Consider the following 16,553-nt stretch of genomic DNA (forward strand, 5'->3'; position numbering starts at 1 on the left):
ATACCAGTTAGCTCTGAGAGCTGTTGTGACTAGCTAACGCTAGAATGTTTCCAGCTGACCTGTCAGTCTTACCAACTTAGCCTTAGCCATGTTGTGCTCTCGCGTTTCTCTTCTGACTGTGTTAAGTGAGTGAAGGAACGCAGCTACATGTTCCGATCTCCTTTGTTTTTGTCCTAAATGATTTAACTTGTAATTTTTCTAAAGATACAAAGGTTTACAAGAGTGATATTACTCCAGTGTCTGGACCTTCTGGGTTCAGCACCACAGCCTGTACTCACAAAAAGATGTAGATTCATATTGATGAGATGATAACAACTTGAAAAACAATCATAACTAATGATGATAAAGCTAGTTAGAGTAAGTTAAGTTTAGCTTGTCGTAATTTTTTGACGTCTTCGAGCGTCTTTTTGAGCAGGCTTTAGCTACTTTCTACTGAAAACAGTTGGCGACAGTGTGACTTCTTAGTTTGCCAGCTACAGTATAGTACAGTAAGCTTCTAGCACCACTTATATCAAGAGAACACACTGATGAACTTCGCTGTGCCACGTTCTAGTGTGACCAGGGGTAAAGGTGCGTTTTGAATAACTTCAGTGTTTTTTAGCAAACAATTTGCTTGCTAGGTGGTATGATGTTCTTTGTAGTGTAGCTAACATTTGTGCCTTTCTATCTTGTTTTGCTAGTGTTTACTGGTTAAGGCAGCTGGAATCTCCAATAATGAGTGGGATGCAGTAGCACAAGAAGACTGACAGCTGCCATCTTGAGTTGTCTGATGATGTGAATGCTTGCAAGTCATAAACATGGGAATCTTTCCCACCATTACTTTCTCTCCAACATGATGTCAACACTGCATTAGACTCTGGCTGATCTCAAAGCTTATTAAAAAGTCAAATTCTTTCTGTTTTTTTTTAACTCTATAGCTGTCTCTTTTTCCTCTCGTCTCTGTATGTTGATGAATTGGAGTCACAGAGCCTCAGGACGAGCACAACTTTTTCACTCAAGCTGAAACATTTTACACTCACACAGTCATGTGTTCACCTCAAATATGTGCTGCCCAGGGCAACTTTTTGTCTATTTCCATCCACTTGCATCTTTCCTTCGACTTTGTATAGAATCACGCCGCCTATAAAATGTGGTTTTTGTTCACTCTGAACACATTTAGTATTGTTCCATAGAGTTGAGCAAGACAGGAGAGCAACTATTAATGGGATTAGGAATTAGGAGGCAAGTTTCTCCTCATCAACTAATAATAAAGTTACTCTAATGCTAAACTAGATTCTTCCTCTATGCAGAAAATATTCTGTAAAGCTTCCTGTTGGTATACACAGCACAGGACACACTGACTAGAAATCCTGCATCAGCAGTCTGTTTCTATTATTGATCATAAATGCAAGCACATTCGTCTCTGTTGACTTATACTATAATGATACTACTCCGACTATGATTATCAACTCCACTATTACTACTAGTACTTCTTTTAATAGTTACTAGAATTAGAATAAATTAGAATAAAAAGACAAATCCAAAAAGCTTCAGGCAGTTTTCCTCACCAGGGTATATATATACTATAAAAGATGCATGTAGGACATAATGAAGAAAATACAGGTAAGCTGATCATTTAAAGATTTTAAAGATAACAGAGCAATAATATAAAAATGATGCGGTCTAATATACACTGCAGAGGGATGGATAGGGTGGGTGGTTTTGTGTGTGTGTGTGTGTGTGTGTGTGTGTGTGTGGCAGCAGAATAACAATTGGTATGTGGGTGAGGTTGTCAGTGCAAGGATTTAAAAAAAAATGTGTGTCTATATAGAGTGTGGTTGAGAGAGTGTGTGTGAATGTGTATGTGTTGCTTTCCATGGGGGATATAGCCAGTGGATTGCTTGCAGCATCTCTAGTCCCAGCGTCCCCGTAGATACGTGTGTGTGTGTGTGTGTGTGTGTCTGTGTGTCTGTGTGTGTGTGTGCCTGTGTTTGTGTGTGTGTGTGTGTGTGTGTGGTGTTCAGTAGATTGGACTGCAGAGTGAATGGGCTCATTAGCGGTAGCAGAGTAACACATGGCCTGGGGCACATACAGACACACAGCACACACTCTCCCTCTCGCTGTCTGTCTCTGTCTCACACACACGCAGTCACACTCCAGACTTGCATGCTAATGCCCTCAGTCTGTGAACACAACGAGCCTCATTTATTAAAGATTCTTATATTCTTATGCACCAGTCTGAGCTTTTCAACACATTCCAAGCAAAAGATGAACTTATGAAAAATTGATCTTGTGCCAAAATCAGCTGTTTACATGAATTCTCTCCAATGTTCTGTGATGTTACAAATGCAACTAACATTTCTTCTAATGATTAATTAGGTGACATTTTCCCCCAAGATGTTAACACTAAACAAGAAGACATTAATGGGTAGCCCACACAGCACAGAATGATAAATGGGAAAATGCTTAATATTATGGAAATGGGCTCACCCCTAGAAACGACAGGGATGAGAAGAGTTATTATTGACAATTGTTCATCTAGAGTGTCTCCTGCCTATAAGATTTATCTTAGGCCAAATTACAAATTAGGGGCAGAAGGAGTAGATCATACCTGACCCCATAATGAGGTGAAATTAGATGATGAAAAAAAAACAGCAAACACACACTCCTCCAGAGAAAGCTGGGCTCACCAGTGATGGTTAAAACATCTCTGGAAATAACTTTTTGAAGCATGCCCTACGCCTGTAATTCTATCTCTGCACTGACATCACAATACTGTGAATGATTTTTGGTTGACCTTCACTTGTTAAAAAAAAAAAAAATTGCTGTTTTAAAGCAAAACAGTGAAAGAAGCTCTTCCAACATGCACAGCAGTATCTCCCGGCCCTTGCTGTATAGGAATAACTGACACTTTCAAATGAGAGAGGCAGAGGAACGATGCTTTCACTGGTGAATTCAATCACAGATGTGGTGATTTTTTACTCAATTTATTTTAATTACATCTCAATGAAGTTGAACAGCTAAACAACTGTATATGTAAGTTGTTAATATGTAATATGTTAACATGTCAGTCGTGACATATTAATTTAAAATTTTTAAATTGTAAATCCCTTACACGGCTGCAGATGTGCCTCCATTGTCTTTGCTTTTGATGATGACAGCCAAACACTGAGATTAAGCAGTGACTTTAGCTCTTAAAGAGTAACTTGACATCAGGCAGAAAAGCAGCGTTTCACTCTCCTCTCTGGCTAAGAGTTTCGAGCCTGTTGAGCCTGTAACCACATCCAACGTTGATGTTGCATGGTACTGGAGTAAACTAAAAGCCCATGGCAGCAAGGTGAGAAGTGATACCACTAGAGGTCAGAAAAAAAAAAAGATTTTCAAGGGATGGGAAGTTACTTTTTAATTAAGCCTGACTTAGACCTAGAGAATTGAATTGTACACACCAAATAAGCTGTTGTGGAAGAAGTACTCAGATCCTTCATCGAAGTAAAAGTAGTAATACCAAATCTTACCCCTTTGCCTGTAAAAATCAAGTATTCATAATTTAGGTAAAAGTACAACAGTATCATCAGCTAAAAGTATTTTAAAGTTTTGTGAAATGACCCCTATAAGAATATTACAGTTTTGTATATACTGTATATCTTATCATCGGAATATTATTACTGATACATTAAGCAGAATTACATTATTGTAGCTGATTGAGGTGTAATTACTTCTAACTACTGTATATACTGCTTGTCTTTTTAATTCATTACGCTCACAGGTTTTTTTGGTGCCAGAGCTCGCTGGAACGACGCTTTGCCAAGTCTTTTTTCTACCCAGCGAAGATGTAAAGATGAAAAGGCAGCTAAACATCCTCTCATTCACTCTTCTGACGGTTTCTTCATTTGTTTAATGCGCATGTAAAGAAACATTACAAAGCCAGCTGCTTGTGCTGCATCCACAATGCTTGCAGGAAATGAAAGCCCGCTTAACTACGTTTTCATAGCCTAGCCTATTAGATGAGCCTGACCTCTGCCTGCACCATAGGTTTTCCTCAGAATGGATGTTTCGAAATGCAGCTACATTTGCTCGGCACAAGTAAGAAAATGAAATCATTCAAAACACAAACTACTTGTATCTATTTGCCAATATTGCTTAATGCCACACTAATTACTACATCCATGGTAATCTACTTAACTAGATGTCTGGCTGACTGCCACGTAATATTCTCCGAATGATGAAGCTGTTCATAAAGTCAGTCTAACATTTGATCGTGTTGTCAGTTATAGTTGACTAATGTACTGTAGGAACTAATTGCCACCGTAGGAACAGTGGTTACATAACCTTCGAAATGAGTAACAGCTTAACCGTGCATGTGTGTGTGTGTGTGCGTCATAGGTGCGCTCCGGTACTTAAACAAATAGCACTACACCTCCGATTACCATGTAACATTTTATGAATCATACCTGTATGTTTCAAAAATAAAAGCTTGATCTGCAAGGTAATAAGGAACTATAGCTGATATAGGAAATATTCCTCTGAAATGTAGTGGAGTGGAATTATAAAGCAGTTTAAAATGATAACTATCATGGTAAGTACAAGCATCTCCAAATTCTGCTTATATATGTACATTACGTTACCATAAGCCAAGTTAGCAAACAACCTAAAAACAAGCGCAAAATACTTGAAATATCTCAAAGCAATATTTTGAGAAGAAGGTTGCACACGCTTACAAGCGACTTTAATTAAAACCCAATATTTCAGCCAGGACAAAGCTTTTAATTTCAACAACACAACTACCTTGATAATCACCCATATGTTCAACATATGCTCACTGCTTTTGAATGAACATCAAATGTTAAATCTGGTTAAGCCATAATGAGACTACATTTAGTAAAAAGAGGCCTGAGGTACCCTCACTCACTGAAAATAAACACACATGTAACACTGTACACATGTAATTCTATAATTACATATGTGCAGTGTGTACAGTATGTATGCATGATGATACACAGGATCCTAAATTTCATCCTTTGAACTATAAGCCCAGGTGAGCATACAGAGGTCCTGGTCAGGTTTGCACACTAACCTACAAACAGTGAGCGTTGAGGGCGCCCGATGCCGAATTTTAAATGGTACAGAGTTGAGTGTGAGTGCAGGCTGGTGACTGAGGTTATCAAGGTGGCACCTGCCATTAGAGATGTTTCAGTTAATTATAGCTCCTACACCTCCAGAAGCCTTCATAGAGATTGTATTTGCAATAACCTTCAAATATTACTACTTCTAAAAAGAATCTTTGAACCTCACTGAAATACTTAAGCAGCATCCAGTATCCCCTTCCTCTTCCTCTTTTAGATTTAAAGTGACATCTAGTCAAATAATGCATCTTCAGACCTCCACTCAGTGTTAAGTCACTGGCTCTGGACTCTGGCGGTCTACAGTCCAAGGGATGTCTTTCACCTTAACAGTGCTTTCAAAAACAGCTACAGAATCAAAAAGACCAGACAGTCATTCAACACTGTCCACAGCAGCCTCAGTTGTATGTTTACTGGCAAAGAACATTTATTTATAGCTTGTTTGGCTGCTATTAAACTAAATGCCCAAACGCAGACTACACCTAGATTTTACTTACATTTTTCTAAACCAGCAAACATGTAAAAACCCACATCTAACTAGCTGATATCTGCCGATCATTGCTCCATTTTGTTGTACCACAATTGACAGATATGCATCTGAGATAAATAAATCCGAATGCTACAATATAGAGTTTGGCTGTTTGTCTTACCTTAGGGCTGTGCCTCTGGCTTTGGGCTTGTCAGACACCTGTCAATACACATACACAGAAACCACAAGTTATGTTAATATATACAGTTTTAGTAATTCTCAAATGCCAATAATGGAAGAATGCAGAACCTGGGCAAATTTCACTTTTGATATACATCCAAGATTAAATAAAATGAAATGATCGGCAACACAAGAAGACTTAAGACCAAAGTCTAATGAATGTCAGGGTGTGTGTGCTTCTTCCCTGACTGATCATCTTCATGTTAAGCGGCAAATGTGTGGCTATTAAATTGTTTGGCAACACTGTAGTGAAATTAATAGACAGTGAAAATGAATGATGGAACACATACCTGCTAATGCTGATTCTTTATTGGTTTAATTCAATTCATAAAATCTCTAGAAAGTTTACAGTATCAATAAATTAGATTAGACTGGATCAGATTAGACTGGATCAGATTAGACTGGATCAGATTAGATTAGATCAGATTAGATCAGACCAGATCACATCAGATCAAATCAGATGAGGTCAAATTAGATTAGATTAGATGAGATGAGATTAGATGAGATGAGATGAGATTAGATTAGATTAGATTAGATTAGATTAGATTAGAGCAGATCAGATCAGATCAGATCAGATCAAATCAGATTAGATGAGATCAGATGCGATGAGATGAGATGAGATGAAATTAGATTAGATTAGATTAGATTAGATTAGATCAGACTAGATCAGGCATTGTATAAAAAGGAGAGAGCAAACTGCTGCTGTTCTAAAACTCGGTTTTTCTATGAAACAGATCTGTTTTAAACTTTATGACAATACATTTTCAAATAAACCCCTGGATTTTCTGTGGAGAATTTTCTCAATGAAAGGAATATTTAATCATTCTGTCAGAATGTCAAAAATGGGATGTGCTACACTCTGTTTAGGTATAAAATTATATTCCATACGCACTGTTTCCTTCAGTGCCACTTTCCAAATATTCAATTACACTGCAGATGAAGTAAATACTACTGTTACTGTTGAACATGTAAATTGTAAAATAGTCCATTACAGAGCTATCGTGTTCTCGTGTTCATAACTTTGTACCAGTTTTGACAATCAGTGCTGATATTGATGGTACAAAGAGTAGCAGGGCAACTGTTATGAAAAAAAATCTGAGATTTCAAGAATCAATTCATAATGTTGTAGAAAAAAAAACAGAAAAAAGTTGAATAAATTGAGAAAAAAAGCTGTTCTATTTTGAGAAAAAGTTGTAATATTTAGAGAAAACACAGTTGTAATTTTTTCAGAAAAAAAGCTGTCTCACTGTCAGACAAAAACAGGACATATCATAGATATCATTGATAGAATAAAGTAATTTAATGGAATTTTTGGTGTCTTATAAATCCATGTGGGCTGGCTACTTGCATGACTGCTCCTCTCCTCTTGTTGATAAAATGACAAGAAAACCTCTCTATTTTCTCTTTATCATCTCTTCCTTTATCCCCTCCTCCCCTTGTTTCCTCCCTGTCCTCTCTCTTCACCCCAGCTTGTGTTTACTCCTTTATTTCTATTCATACTTTCCCTCCTTTCAGTAAAAGAATGGGGTGATTAAGCTTGCCAGTGAAGCCTTTCCTCCCCTTCCTTCTCCCTTCTCATCCTCTTTTCCTCCCTCTTTCACCTCTCAGTCAATTTTGTACATGACTACATCAATTAGAATAACAAAACCAAAACAGTAAACTTAATTTCTGCAAATATCAGCCATTAATTCATCTTCAAGCACTGAATCCCAACAATTAAAATGAATTACTCCAACAAAAGCAGGACCTTTTCTCGCCTCTGGCTTGTTGTTTGTCTCTCTCTCTTTCTCTCCCTCTCTCTCTATCCAGGAATAAGGTGATTAACTGGACCAGTGAAGTTTCTGATAGATCGATGCGTAGCTGCAGGCTAGAACAACAAACCTTCTCAGATCTTTGGCTTTGGGAGACTTGCAGGGCTCATGGAGAGGATCTATGTGTGAATATATTTAGCTAGCTGGTGGCTTTACTTGGATTTAAATAAAGAACAACCCAACCAGCATTTATTCACACAATCTCCTCCGTTAGAACACGGCTGTAAGTATTGTTCCTGACAAAGAGGGGAAAATGTTTTACTTAAAGCTTTGGAGACATAAAACGCTCTATATATGATTTCTGTTTATTTGTAAAATCTCCATATCCTCTTCTCCTCTCTTTCTCATGTGGGAGCACAACATCCCAGTGCTGCACATCGGGCCAGGCGATACAGTTTAAACAAGGTTTTAAACAACCCGCATCATCTTGAACAGTAACCGAACAATGAATTCTTTGCTTGTCTATACAGAGTCGCTTTACTTTGCGTGAGAGACTTTACAAAGCCTTTCTAGCACCTGAATACCGGGTTCAAAATCCTGAATTTCTGATGCAACTCTTACGCAGAGCTTGCACTGCTGAAAATGTAGCAGCTGCTGGATTTTCACCAGTGCAGAAACAAAGACACTCTTATGTCCCAAATTTTAGCATCTTTGCATCGGCTGTCAGCTGGATCTAAGACAGTTAGTTACCTGCAGACTGTTATACTTTTATACCATTGGCATCTGACTGTGTTTAGAAATTACGTTAGTTATAGAATTGAAGGCATGTCTTGAGTCTTTTAGAGCAAAATTATTTATGTCATCAATCACCAATCATGTACAGTGCCAGACAAATTAACACGTTTTTCTTTGCCACATGTCAACCAACATATGTGATTTCTCTATTTACTCACCTGCCTTTACGCCCATGTAGTCACTTTCACCACTCCTATTTACTCAGTAACCTTTTGAACCTATTGATCGTTGGCCTTTCTATACCTCAAACAATCTTGTTTGTTGTAGCTTGTGCTGAGCTTCTGGTTTGCTCTCACCATCTGTTACAAGTTATCTCTGTTTCAAGGTCGATTAGTAGCTTCTGCACTTGGCTTTCTTTTTCTGGATACATTCTGCTGCACTTCTGCGGTAAACAGTATACAACCTACAGTGCTCGGTCGGACATAATCTGTGTGTTTCATACAGATGCCATGGCACTGGACACGACCTCAGCTAAGTTCTGAGACACAACGCTAGACCTATCATTGCCTCAGCAATACAAATAAGTAGCAAAAGCTGGTGATTATACAGACAATAAAGCATACTGGGTGGAAAACACCACAGTGAAAAATAAGCATAATTATTCCAAAGAGTCGGGTTTGAGTTTCTTTAATTAAAGTTATGCTTCATGAAGTGTTTTGACCCTTGTCCTGGTGTCCTTGTCTTCTCTACAAACATCCACAAATGCTTTGCTTTTTCAGATTTTCCTTGTTTATAAAACATTTTCGCCACTGCAGTTAAACCAACCCAAACTTTGAGTTGAGGTCAGTTGATAATTATATGCTTCAGGTAATTAGTGGTTCAGTTACCACTGAATGGGGGAAAAAAAAAAAAAGCCCTTTTCACTTCAAGACTGAGAGACTGTTTTTAGCAGGAGGAGATTCCATATGTTTCAAGTTATAATCCTTAAGATTTTTGTGAAATCAAAACCCCATTTTTGACACAAATTATAGTTGTAATTTTTTCAGCAACAGCTGATTCAATCCAACGTATTTACATTCTGTAATTACCTCCCTGTAAAGGAGCTTTGATTGTTAGTGGCGGAGTCCAGCATTCCTGCACAGGATTCAGACAGACTTCACATGCATGAGATTCACAGGAAACAATGTATGTATGTAAGCCAGCATTACTGTTTCTAGCTTTATCTCACCGATATGAGCCTCACTGTTTACTATTCGCACTCATTAGACCATATCATCAGTTACTGCTAATGCAAATCAAACATTTCCTTCTGCTGCTGCTTGACGTTACACGCGCTCAACTGGTGAAACACGGGCTGTCTGGAACCTGCTTTGTTTGGATCCGTGTTTGCTAGCTTGCAGTCTCCTTCTTCTAGGCCTTTGCATGGCGCCTTACTACGTTTTTTTGTTTGGGTGCAATACCGCCGCCAACTGTTGATCAGTGGAATGGTGTGAAACGATTAGTAGGAATATGTTTTACATGAGCCTTCTTGTGTACATGCAGGAGACACAAACAAAACAGGGACTCACTCTTAAAGACATTGTTCTATAGTGGTCACTATTTGTCAAAAACTCCACAGGCTACCTTTAACTCGACCACTATATACTGTAGCTAAAACTGACCTCCTGTTACCTGTTTTCAGGTTTAATGTTTTATGTTATATAAACAGTACATATACTGCACATGAATGGAAACACCTCAGAAAACCTTTCTAAATATTTTTGCAGCTAGCTGATGATGTCAAAGAGTGCAGTAGACATGGGCATGTTCCCCCCAGTGTGCTGGACATTTTTACCAGATGCAGCTGTACTTTTATATAAAGACAGAGCTTTTAAGCTTGACTTTGCTCTGACCAAGGTGATCTGTCATCACAAGCTCACAGAGAGAGGAGAGAGAAATGCAGGGAGATAGAGAGCCAAAGGAAAGTCCTGCAGCAGTAATTGGGTTGCTGTTTTTCTGTCAGTTTCTAAAGTCATTAGAAACATCTCTCTTTTTCTTACTATCTCTCGCTTCCCCTCCTCTTTTTCCTCTCTCCCCCATCCTTCCTTCCTCTGCCCTTTCTTTCAATTCCCTCCTCTCCTCCATCTACTTGCTCTGTGCCAAAAACATATTCATCATACTCTTCTGCTGCCCTCACAGCAATCTGCCACAGCATACTAATGACAGTGTGCGACTGTGTGTGTGTGTTTGTGTGTTTGTGTGTGTGTGTGTGTGTGTGTGTTTGTGAGTGTGTTTGAGAGAGAGACTGTTAGCGTGTGTTTATATTTATGTGTTTGCTGGTGTAAATGCTTGTGAGTATAAGTCAGCATGGGTACACTGTGTGTGCTTATATGTGTATATGGGTGCATTTGTGTAATATATACACGCATGTGTATTTGATTATGATTGTGTGTGTGTGTGTGTGTGTGTGTGTGTGTGTGTGTGTGTGTGTGTGTGTTGTGTTTTACTTCAGGCTATAAAAGCTTGGTAATACACCATGCACTCATTTGCTATAAGCCTGTTAACAGCATGCACAGAAAAATGCCACTGAATTCATCCTGGTCTCTCTCACTCCATCTCCATCTCTCTCACTCTATCTCTTTGTCTCTCGCTCGGTCTTCTTTTTTTTCTTTTCATCTTTCTTTCTCTTATCTTTGCCTCATGTCTGCACTATCAGTCTGTCTCGTCTGTCTTTGTCTTTCTCTTTCCCTCGTTGTCCCACTGACGTATTCACTCCTTTTCTTTCTTTCTCACTTTCCTCTCTGTTTATTTTCATCGCTCTCCATCTCTGTCTTGCAAAGTCATTCCAAAATGAAAGAGATGGATGACAAGATAAAAATACAGAGAGAGAATGTGTGGTGGAGACTTAGAAGAATAGTTCAATATTTTGGGAAACACACTTCTTCACATACACTTCACACAGAAGACATAGTCAAATAGAAAAAATACATTTTCCTAGTTCCAGTCCTTTTTGCCTGTGTTAATTGTACGGTTATCTCTTAAATATAAGTTTTAAAAGAACATTTTTCAGTGTTTTTCTAACAAAATCTCTATTTTCTTTTTCAGTGACACATTACAATATTTTTGATGACTCATCTTAAGCACAAGGGCATGTTCAAAATTTATCTGGTCAGATGTGAATTGTGGCAACCAGCCAACCCCATCATATAAAGCCGTAGTTGGCTGTGAGCTTGTGGTTTTAGGAGCTCGCAGAGCAGTGTCACAGTAGGATGTCTGTGTTTGGGTCTCAGTTGTTTTAAGCTAGCCTGCCTCTGTCCACAGATCAAAATTATGCCTATCAACACCTCTCTAGCTGACTTATAAACATATGAAATGGTTTGGTTTAACCCGTACATAAACAAAAACAAAAACTTGTGGTTTCAGGGGGAGTTTCGTGCTATTTTTATCTATTTATTTATTTATTTGGGCAAACAACAGCTCAGTGCAGTGACTGTGCAGTATACCAAAGTCTTGTCGTCACAGTAGAGAGGCTGCCAAGTTTGGTAACATTGTGCCCGTGCGGAGATCAGAACTCTGCTCTCACCAACCGTATTTGGCCAGCGGTACTCTAGCTGGAGATGCTGCACAGAGCTCTGCAAAAGGTTGAACATATTCTTTACAGGAAAACTACACTAAATTATAAACGTTATATTTTTGAGGCTCGGGCAATCACTTCTGTCAGTAACTGCTGTGATCTTTGGAATGCAGCGACGTTACAACACCTAACAACGACAACGCTAACGCAGATTGTAAGCAAGCCGACAGGTTAGCCAAATTAACCACCACTTTATTTGAAGGTGAAACCAAAAATAAGCGCACTTGAAATGTTAGTAACAATCCCTCATTACACAGGACTATGGCAAGCACGAAAGGTCAAAGTTGAACCAGAAAGTCAGTCTGAGAATTGTGAAATATGTTTATAACATACAGTCTAGGCAGTAAATTTAAAGGTTGCCTTTGTTTTCCCTCATTGTTTACAGCCTGTCTGTCCATCTGACTCATGACCCAATTTTTAGCGACGTCGGCAATTTCCCGGATCTGGGCAGTAGTCACGGTAAACACAGTAAACAGAACAGACACAGTGAAATGTGTGTCGTCTGTGACGTGAAGCATTTCTGAGTGATAAAGACTATGTCCGTGGAGTATAGTTACGAGAGGCATTTAAGATAAATCCTTCAGACGTGACTGGATCACTTTAAAGTGGGTGTGGCTTAGTAGACACAGTGATACAGAGCTGTGGAGGACTGTTCACCCCCGACCACATTGTTAGATAAGAAGGAGGAGAAATATGGAGAAAGAGAGATGTATAAATTAGACCTCAACCACAGTTTTTGAAGATGAAAACAATGTTTTTACCAACTGACATGCAAACACACATCTCCTACTACAGTATGATATTGTTCTGCTAGTAACTACGACCCATAAGCTAACAGTCAGGTGTGGTTTTATATAATGGGCAGGGCTAGCTAGTTGTACCAAATCAAATGTGATTGGATAAATGTATGTATACGCCCTCTGAGTTTAAGATGGGTCCTCAAAAATATTATAAAATAATATTTTACAGGATACGAACTTCTGATACAAAACACTTAAAAATGGAAACATATTTACATATATTTGGCATATGTACGTATCAAGAGAACAGTTAGCACAGGGGCACATAAGCTTTCATTTCACTGTGCCTTTAAGTAGAGATAAAGACATTGTGATAAAGCAGGAAACAGAGCAAGAGAAAAAAAATGAAGATGCATTTTGGACAGAAAAGTGAGATAAAGTGAGACAGACAGAAGAAGAAGAAGAACTGATTGTATCCTATTTCATCCTGTCTATTCATCCTAATAATAAGAGTAATCATATACTTTATAAGCACTGTGATTAAGGAAACCACTTGCTAAAACTCTGATGCACACTAACTATCTGTAATTAACAGATCTACTTTCAGCATAATTATAATAACTAAAACCACTATAAATGACCTGCCATCATTTATAATTATAATATCTGCCATCATGGTAATTATACAATCAGAAGGCCAGTTAAAAGGGAATGAAAGGAATTGCTATCTTTTCATTAACAGAAAATATCTCATGGACTCTTTGATGAGCGCTGATATCAGTCTGCACAGTGGGGGAGGGGGCAGCAGCACGACCCCCGCTGACTGCTTTGAACTCATTTCTGGCATCATTAGTGCATGATGATGATTAGAGGAGAGAGGGCCACCATGCCAATTTTCATACTGAAAAACAAGGCAGGAAGAGCGGCACAACTGTATCACTCATATGCAAAGTGCCCAAACCTACGTGACAAACCTAGCCTCCTCAGTCAATGGACACAGAAGGAAATGAGCTGAAACACCCCCTCTGGGTAAAAAGCAACAAGGATGCATCGTCTCTCCAAGGTGTGTCAGCATCAGACCAATGATGTAGCAGGTATGACCTTACAAAGGTTAAAATTTTGACCCACAATTAGTATTACTAGTGTTTCTTTGCCCAATATTGTGCCAATGGAATAATTATAGACTTTTACCATCTTTAATTATAGTCAATTAATAAGTTAATCAAGCATTAAAACGTGATTAATTAAATTGGCATTTAAAGGATGCACAACAAAACGATTATAAAAAGACACAAAAGTATTACACAAAGACACAAAACAACTACAAACACGCAAAACGACACAGACCTACGAAGCCACAAAATGAGACACAAATGTTCAATAAGGAAACATATGAATTATAAGATGGAATAACAAAAGGAAAATGTCCTTTTATTTGGAAAATGAGATTTTTTTTGATACTTTAAGTTAATTCCATGATTCCATTTTAAAATTCAATTTCAATTCACAACTGAAAGACGAGTAAGGAAACAGAAAGAGCAGTTGAGAAAACAATTCCACCACAAGGTCCATTTAGTAGCTGTTCTGGCCATTCAGCTTTTAAACAGGTCAAGAAATCCTTGAAGTCCTCAAAGAGAATGTAAATTTAAACTTCTACAATTCCTTGATAACTTGGAAGCTCCATCTGCTGAGGAAGATCATGCGATCTGATTAAAAGCTCCAGAACGGTCGCTAAATGGACATTCTGATGAGATTGTTTTCTCAGTTGCTGTTTCCAAGGTCAAAAATGGACTTGGAACCTCATCTTTTAAACATTTTTTTTTAATTCACTTAGTTTTATAATGCATCATATTTGTTATGTTTAAATTTTAATCATTTATTTTAATAGCAGTTTTTTAAACAGGTAAATGTATTGACTGATTCGAATTAAGAACTGTGAGAGTGTATAATTATTCTGGTGTAATACACAGTTCCTCATCCTTCCATGATGGAAATCACACCAGTGGTGCATATCAGATGACGTATCATGTTTGACAGATGAATGGAAACAGTTCGCTCAGTGGTCTTTATTGCTTAAATGGTGAGAGTATTGTATGTATAAAAATAATCAGAAGTCACTGTTATAATTAACTAGCTCTTTGCAACAAATTAAAAAAAGCTATTATTTTGAACCTCCGGTCCTTCCCAAGAGGGTACAGTCATGTACAGTTCCTCTGTGAGAAAAGCTCATTTATGGGGAAGTATCACTTTGACTGCTACAAAATATACACTTCAAGCTGCTAGTGTAAACTCTCCAGCCCTACAAGATAGTTGGAACCAATGGGTAGTTGAAAAGCACTCGTAAGAAAGAGGAACCCTTTTCCACAGTATTTATACGGTGAAATTCGAGCTGTTAAAACCTAAACCTTCAGAGAATATTTGAATTTTTGGCCATAATTTATAGGTAAGTTTAAAGTACTTTATGTCTTAGCTGTTATAGATATACCTATAGCCAGTTACTGTAATGATTTGGTATCTTGCTATTTGATTTGACGTCACCACATGTGGACTACAATTGGTCTTGCTGAGTTGGTTGCGCATCCCTGTACATGACCTGAGACACTGTGTCATCCATGTAGAATAAAGAAAAAATTAGGAAAGAAAACAGCAATGTGCAGGGATTTTTTCAGCTTTTTGTGCAGATCTGAGAGTTTTCTAAATAGTTGACTATGTTATTTATTGGTGATAATGCTTTTGTAAACTATTCACATTCTAGATGTTGACCTATCACCTCTGGTGTCAGAAATGTTATTGACGTCATTTAACTTGGATAAAATATGTTTGCTGTTTTTGCGTATTATCAGTTGTCACCTGTTATAGTTGCTCATACATTAGCTGCTGCCAGTTTCACCAAATACCTTACTGGAAAAAATGCATTTTGTGAGAGAAATTTCCTTTGCAAACCTTCATTCTACTTGTATATAACCCATCATAATTTTTGAATGCAATTATTCACAAATATTTCCTACTTTTCAAAAAGCCCTGGGTTTTCTAAAAAGAAAATGCGCCATACTGCCACATCTGACGCTAATAAAATACTGCAAGAGACAAATGGAGATAAATGGGAGTATGGAAAAACACCTGGGACTGAAAGGGTTGAATATCTTATGGAGTTGCTACCCATATAAAAACTGATTGAAACTCTATTGGAAGATGCATGGATCAACTGATGAAATAGTAAATGAGAAGCGGGATGAGTAGTGAATGGATGCTTTCAGAAACATAGGTTAAATTGATTTCTGGACATGAATGAATGATTTGGGGACAGATGGTGGAAAAGCTGGAGCAAGAGATGATAGTAATATATAAATCAAATAAAAAAATGAATGGGTGGACTACAGAGGGAGCTCACCTGTTGTTCGGCCTCTTCCTCATCACTGCTGATCTTCAGGTCATCCTCCAACATCCTGCACAGAGACAAGGGGACACGTGTTACTGCGGCCGTGACCTCCTGCCTGCTTGTATTTGGTCGGATATGGCAAGTCGTATTCTGCAATTCCCTCTGAAGACCCTTTCTGGCAAACACATTAATTACACAGCAAAAGCATCGCTGGTGGTTCATGCTGGAGAATGAGGCAGTGGACAGTGGATGGAGCACTTCGCTGCTTACCAGATGTTCGGCTTTTAGAGTTTGGAGAGTGAAGCCAGATTGTTATTTCACCTGGAAATTTTCTGTCAGACAACTGCTGACCTACAGCCAAGAGTTCCATGGAAACACAGAGGACGTGTTCAGCCAAGATCAGTCTCTGAATCGGAGCTGTCCATGGATACTTTAGGGGCTTCTAACTGGAAAAAAGGGCTCTATTAGTTGTGTTTGTTTTATTCTCCCAAAGCTAGAGGTCAATATATATGTATACAGGCTATGAA

General features: G+C 38.3%; 1 protein-coding gene across 1 annotated transcript in view; it reads right to left on the bottom strand.

The window, feature by feature from the left end:
* LOC120785812 (AF4/FMR2 family member 2-like) overlaps positions 1-16,553 on the bottom strand; it is a 134,314-nt gene that overhangs the window by 27,082 nt on the left and 90,679 nt on the right. The window contains exons 9-10 of the mRNA XM_040120771.1: positions 16,039-16,093; positions 5,750-5,787 (exon numbers count right to left, since the gene is read on the bottom strand). Coding sequence (XP_039976705.1) covers positions 5,750-5,787; positions 16,039-16,093 — 93 coding nt within the window. The remainder of the gene's footprint in view (positions 1-5,749; positions 5,788-16,038; positions 16,094-16,553) is intronic.

This window comes from Xiphias gladius, chromosome 23, assembly GCF_016859285.1.
Source record: "Xiphias gladius isolate SHS-SW01 ecotype Sanya breed wild chromosome 23, ASM1685928v1, whole genome shotgun sequence".
In the NCBI taxonomy this organism is placed as follows: domain Eukaryota; kingdom Metazoa; phylum Chordata; class Actinopteri; order Istiophoriformes; family Xiphiidae; genus Xiphias; species Xiphias gladius.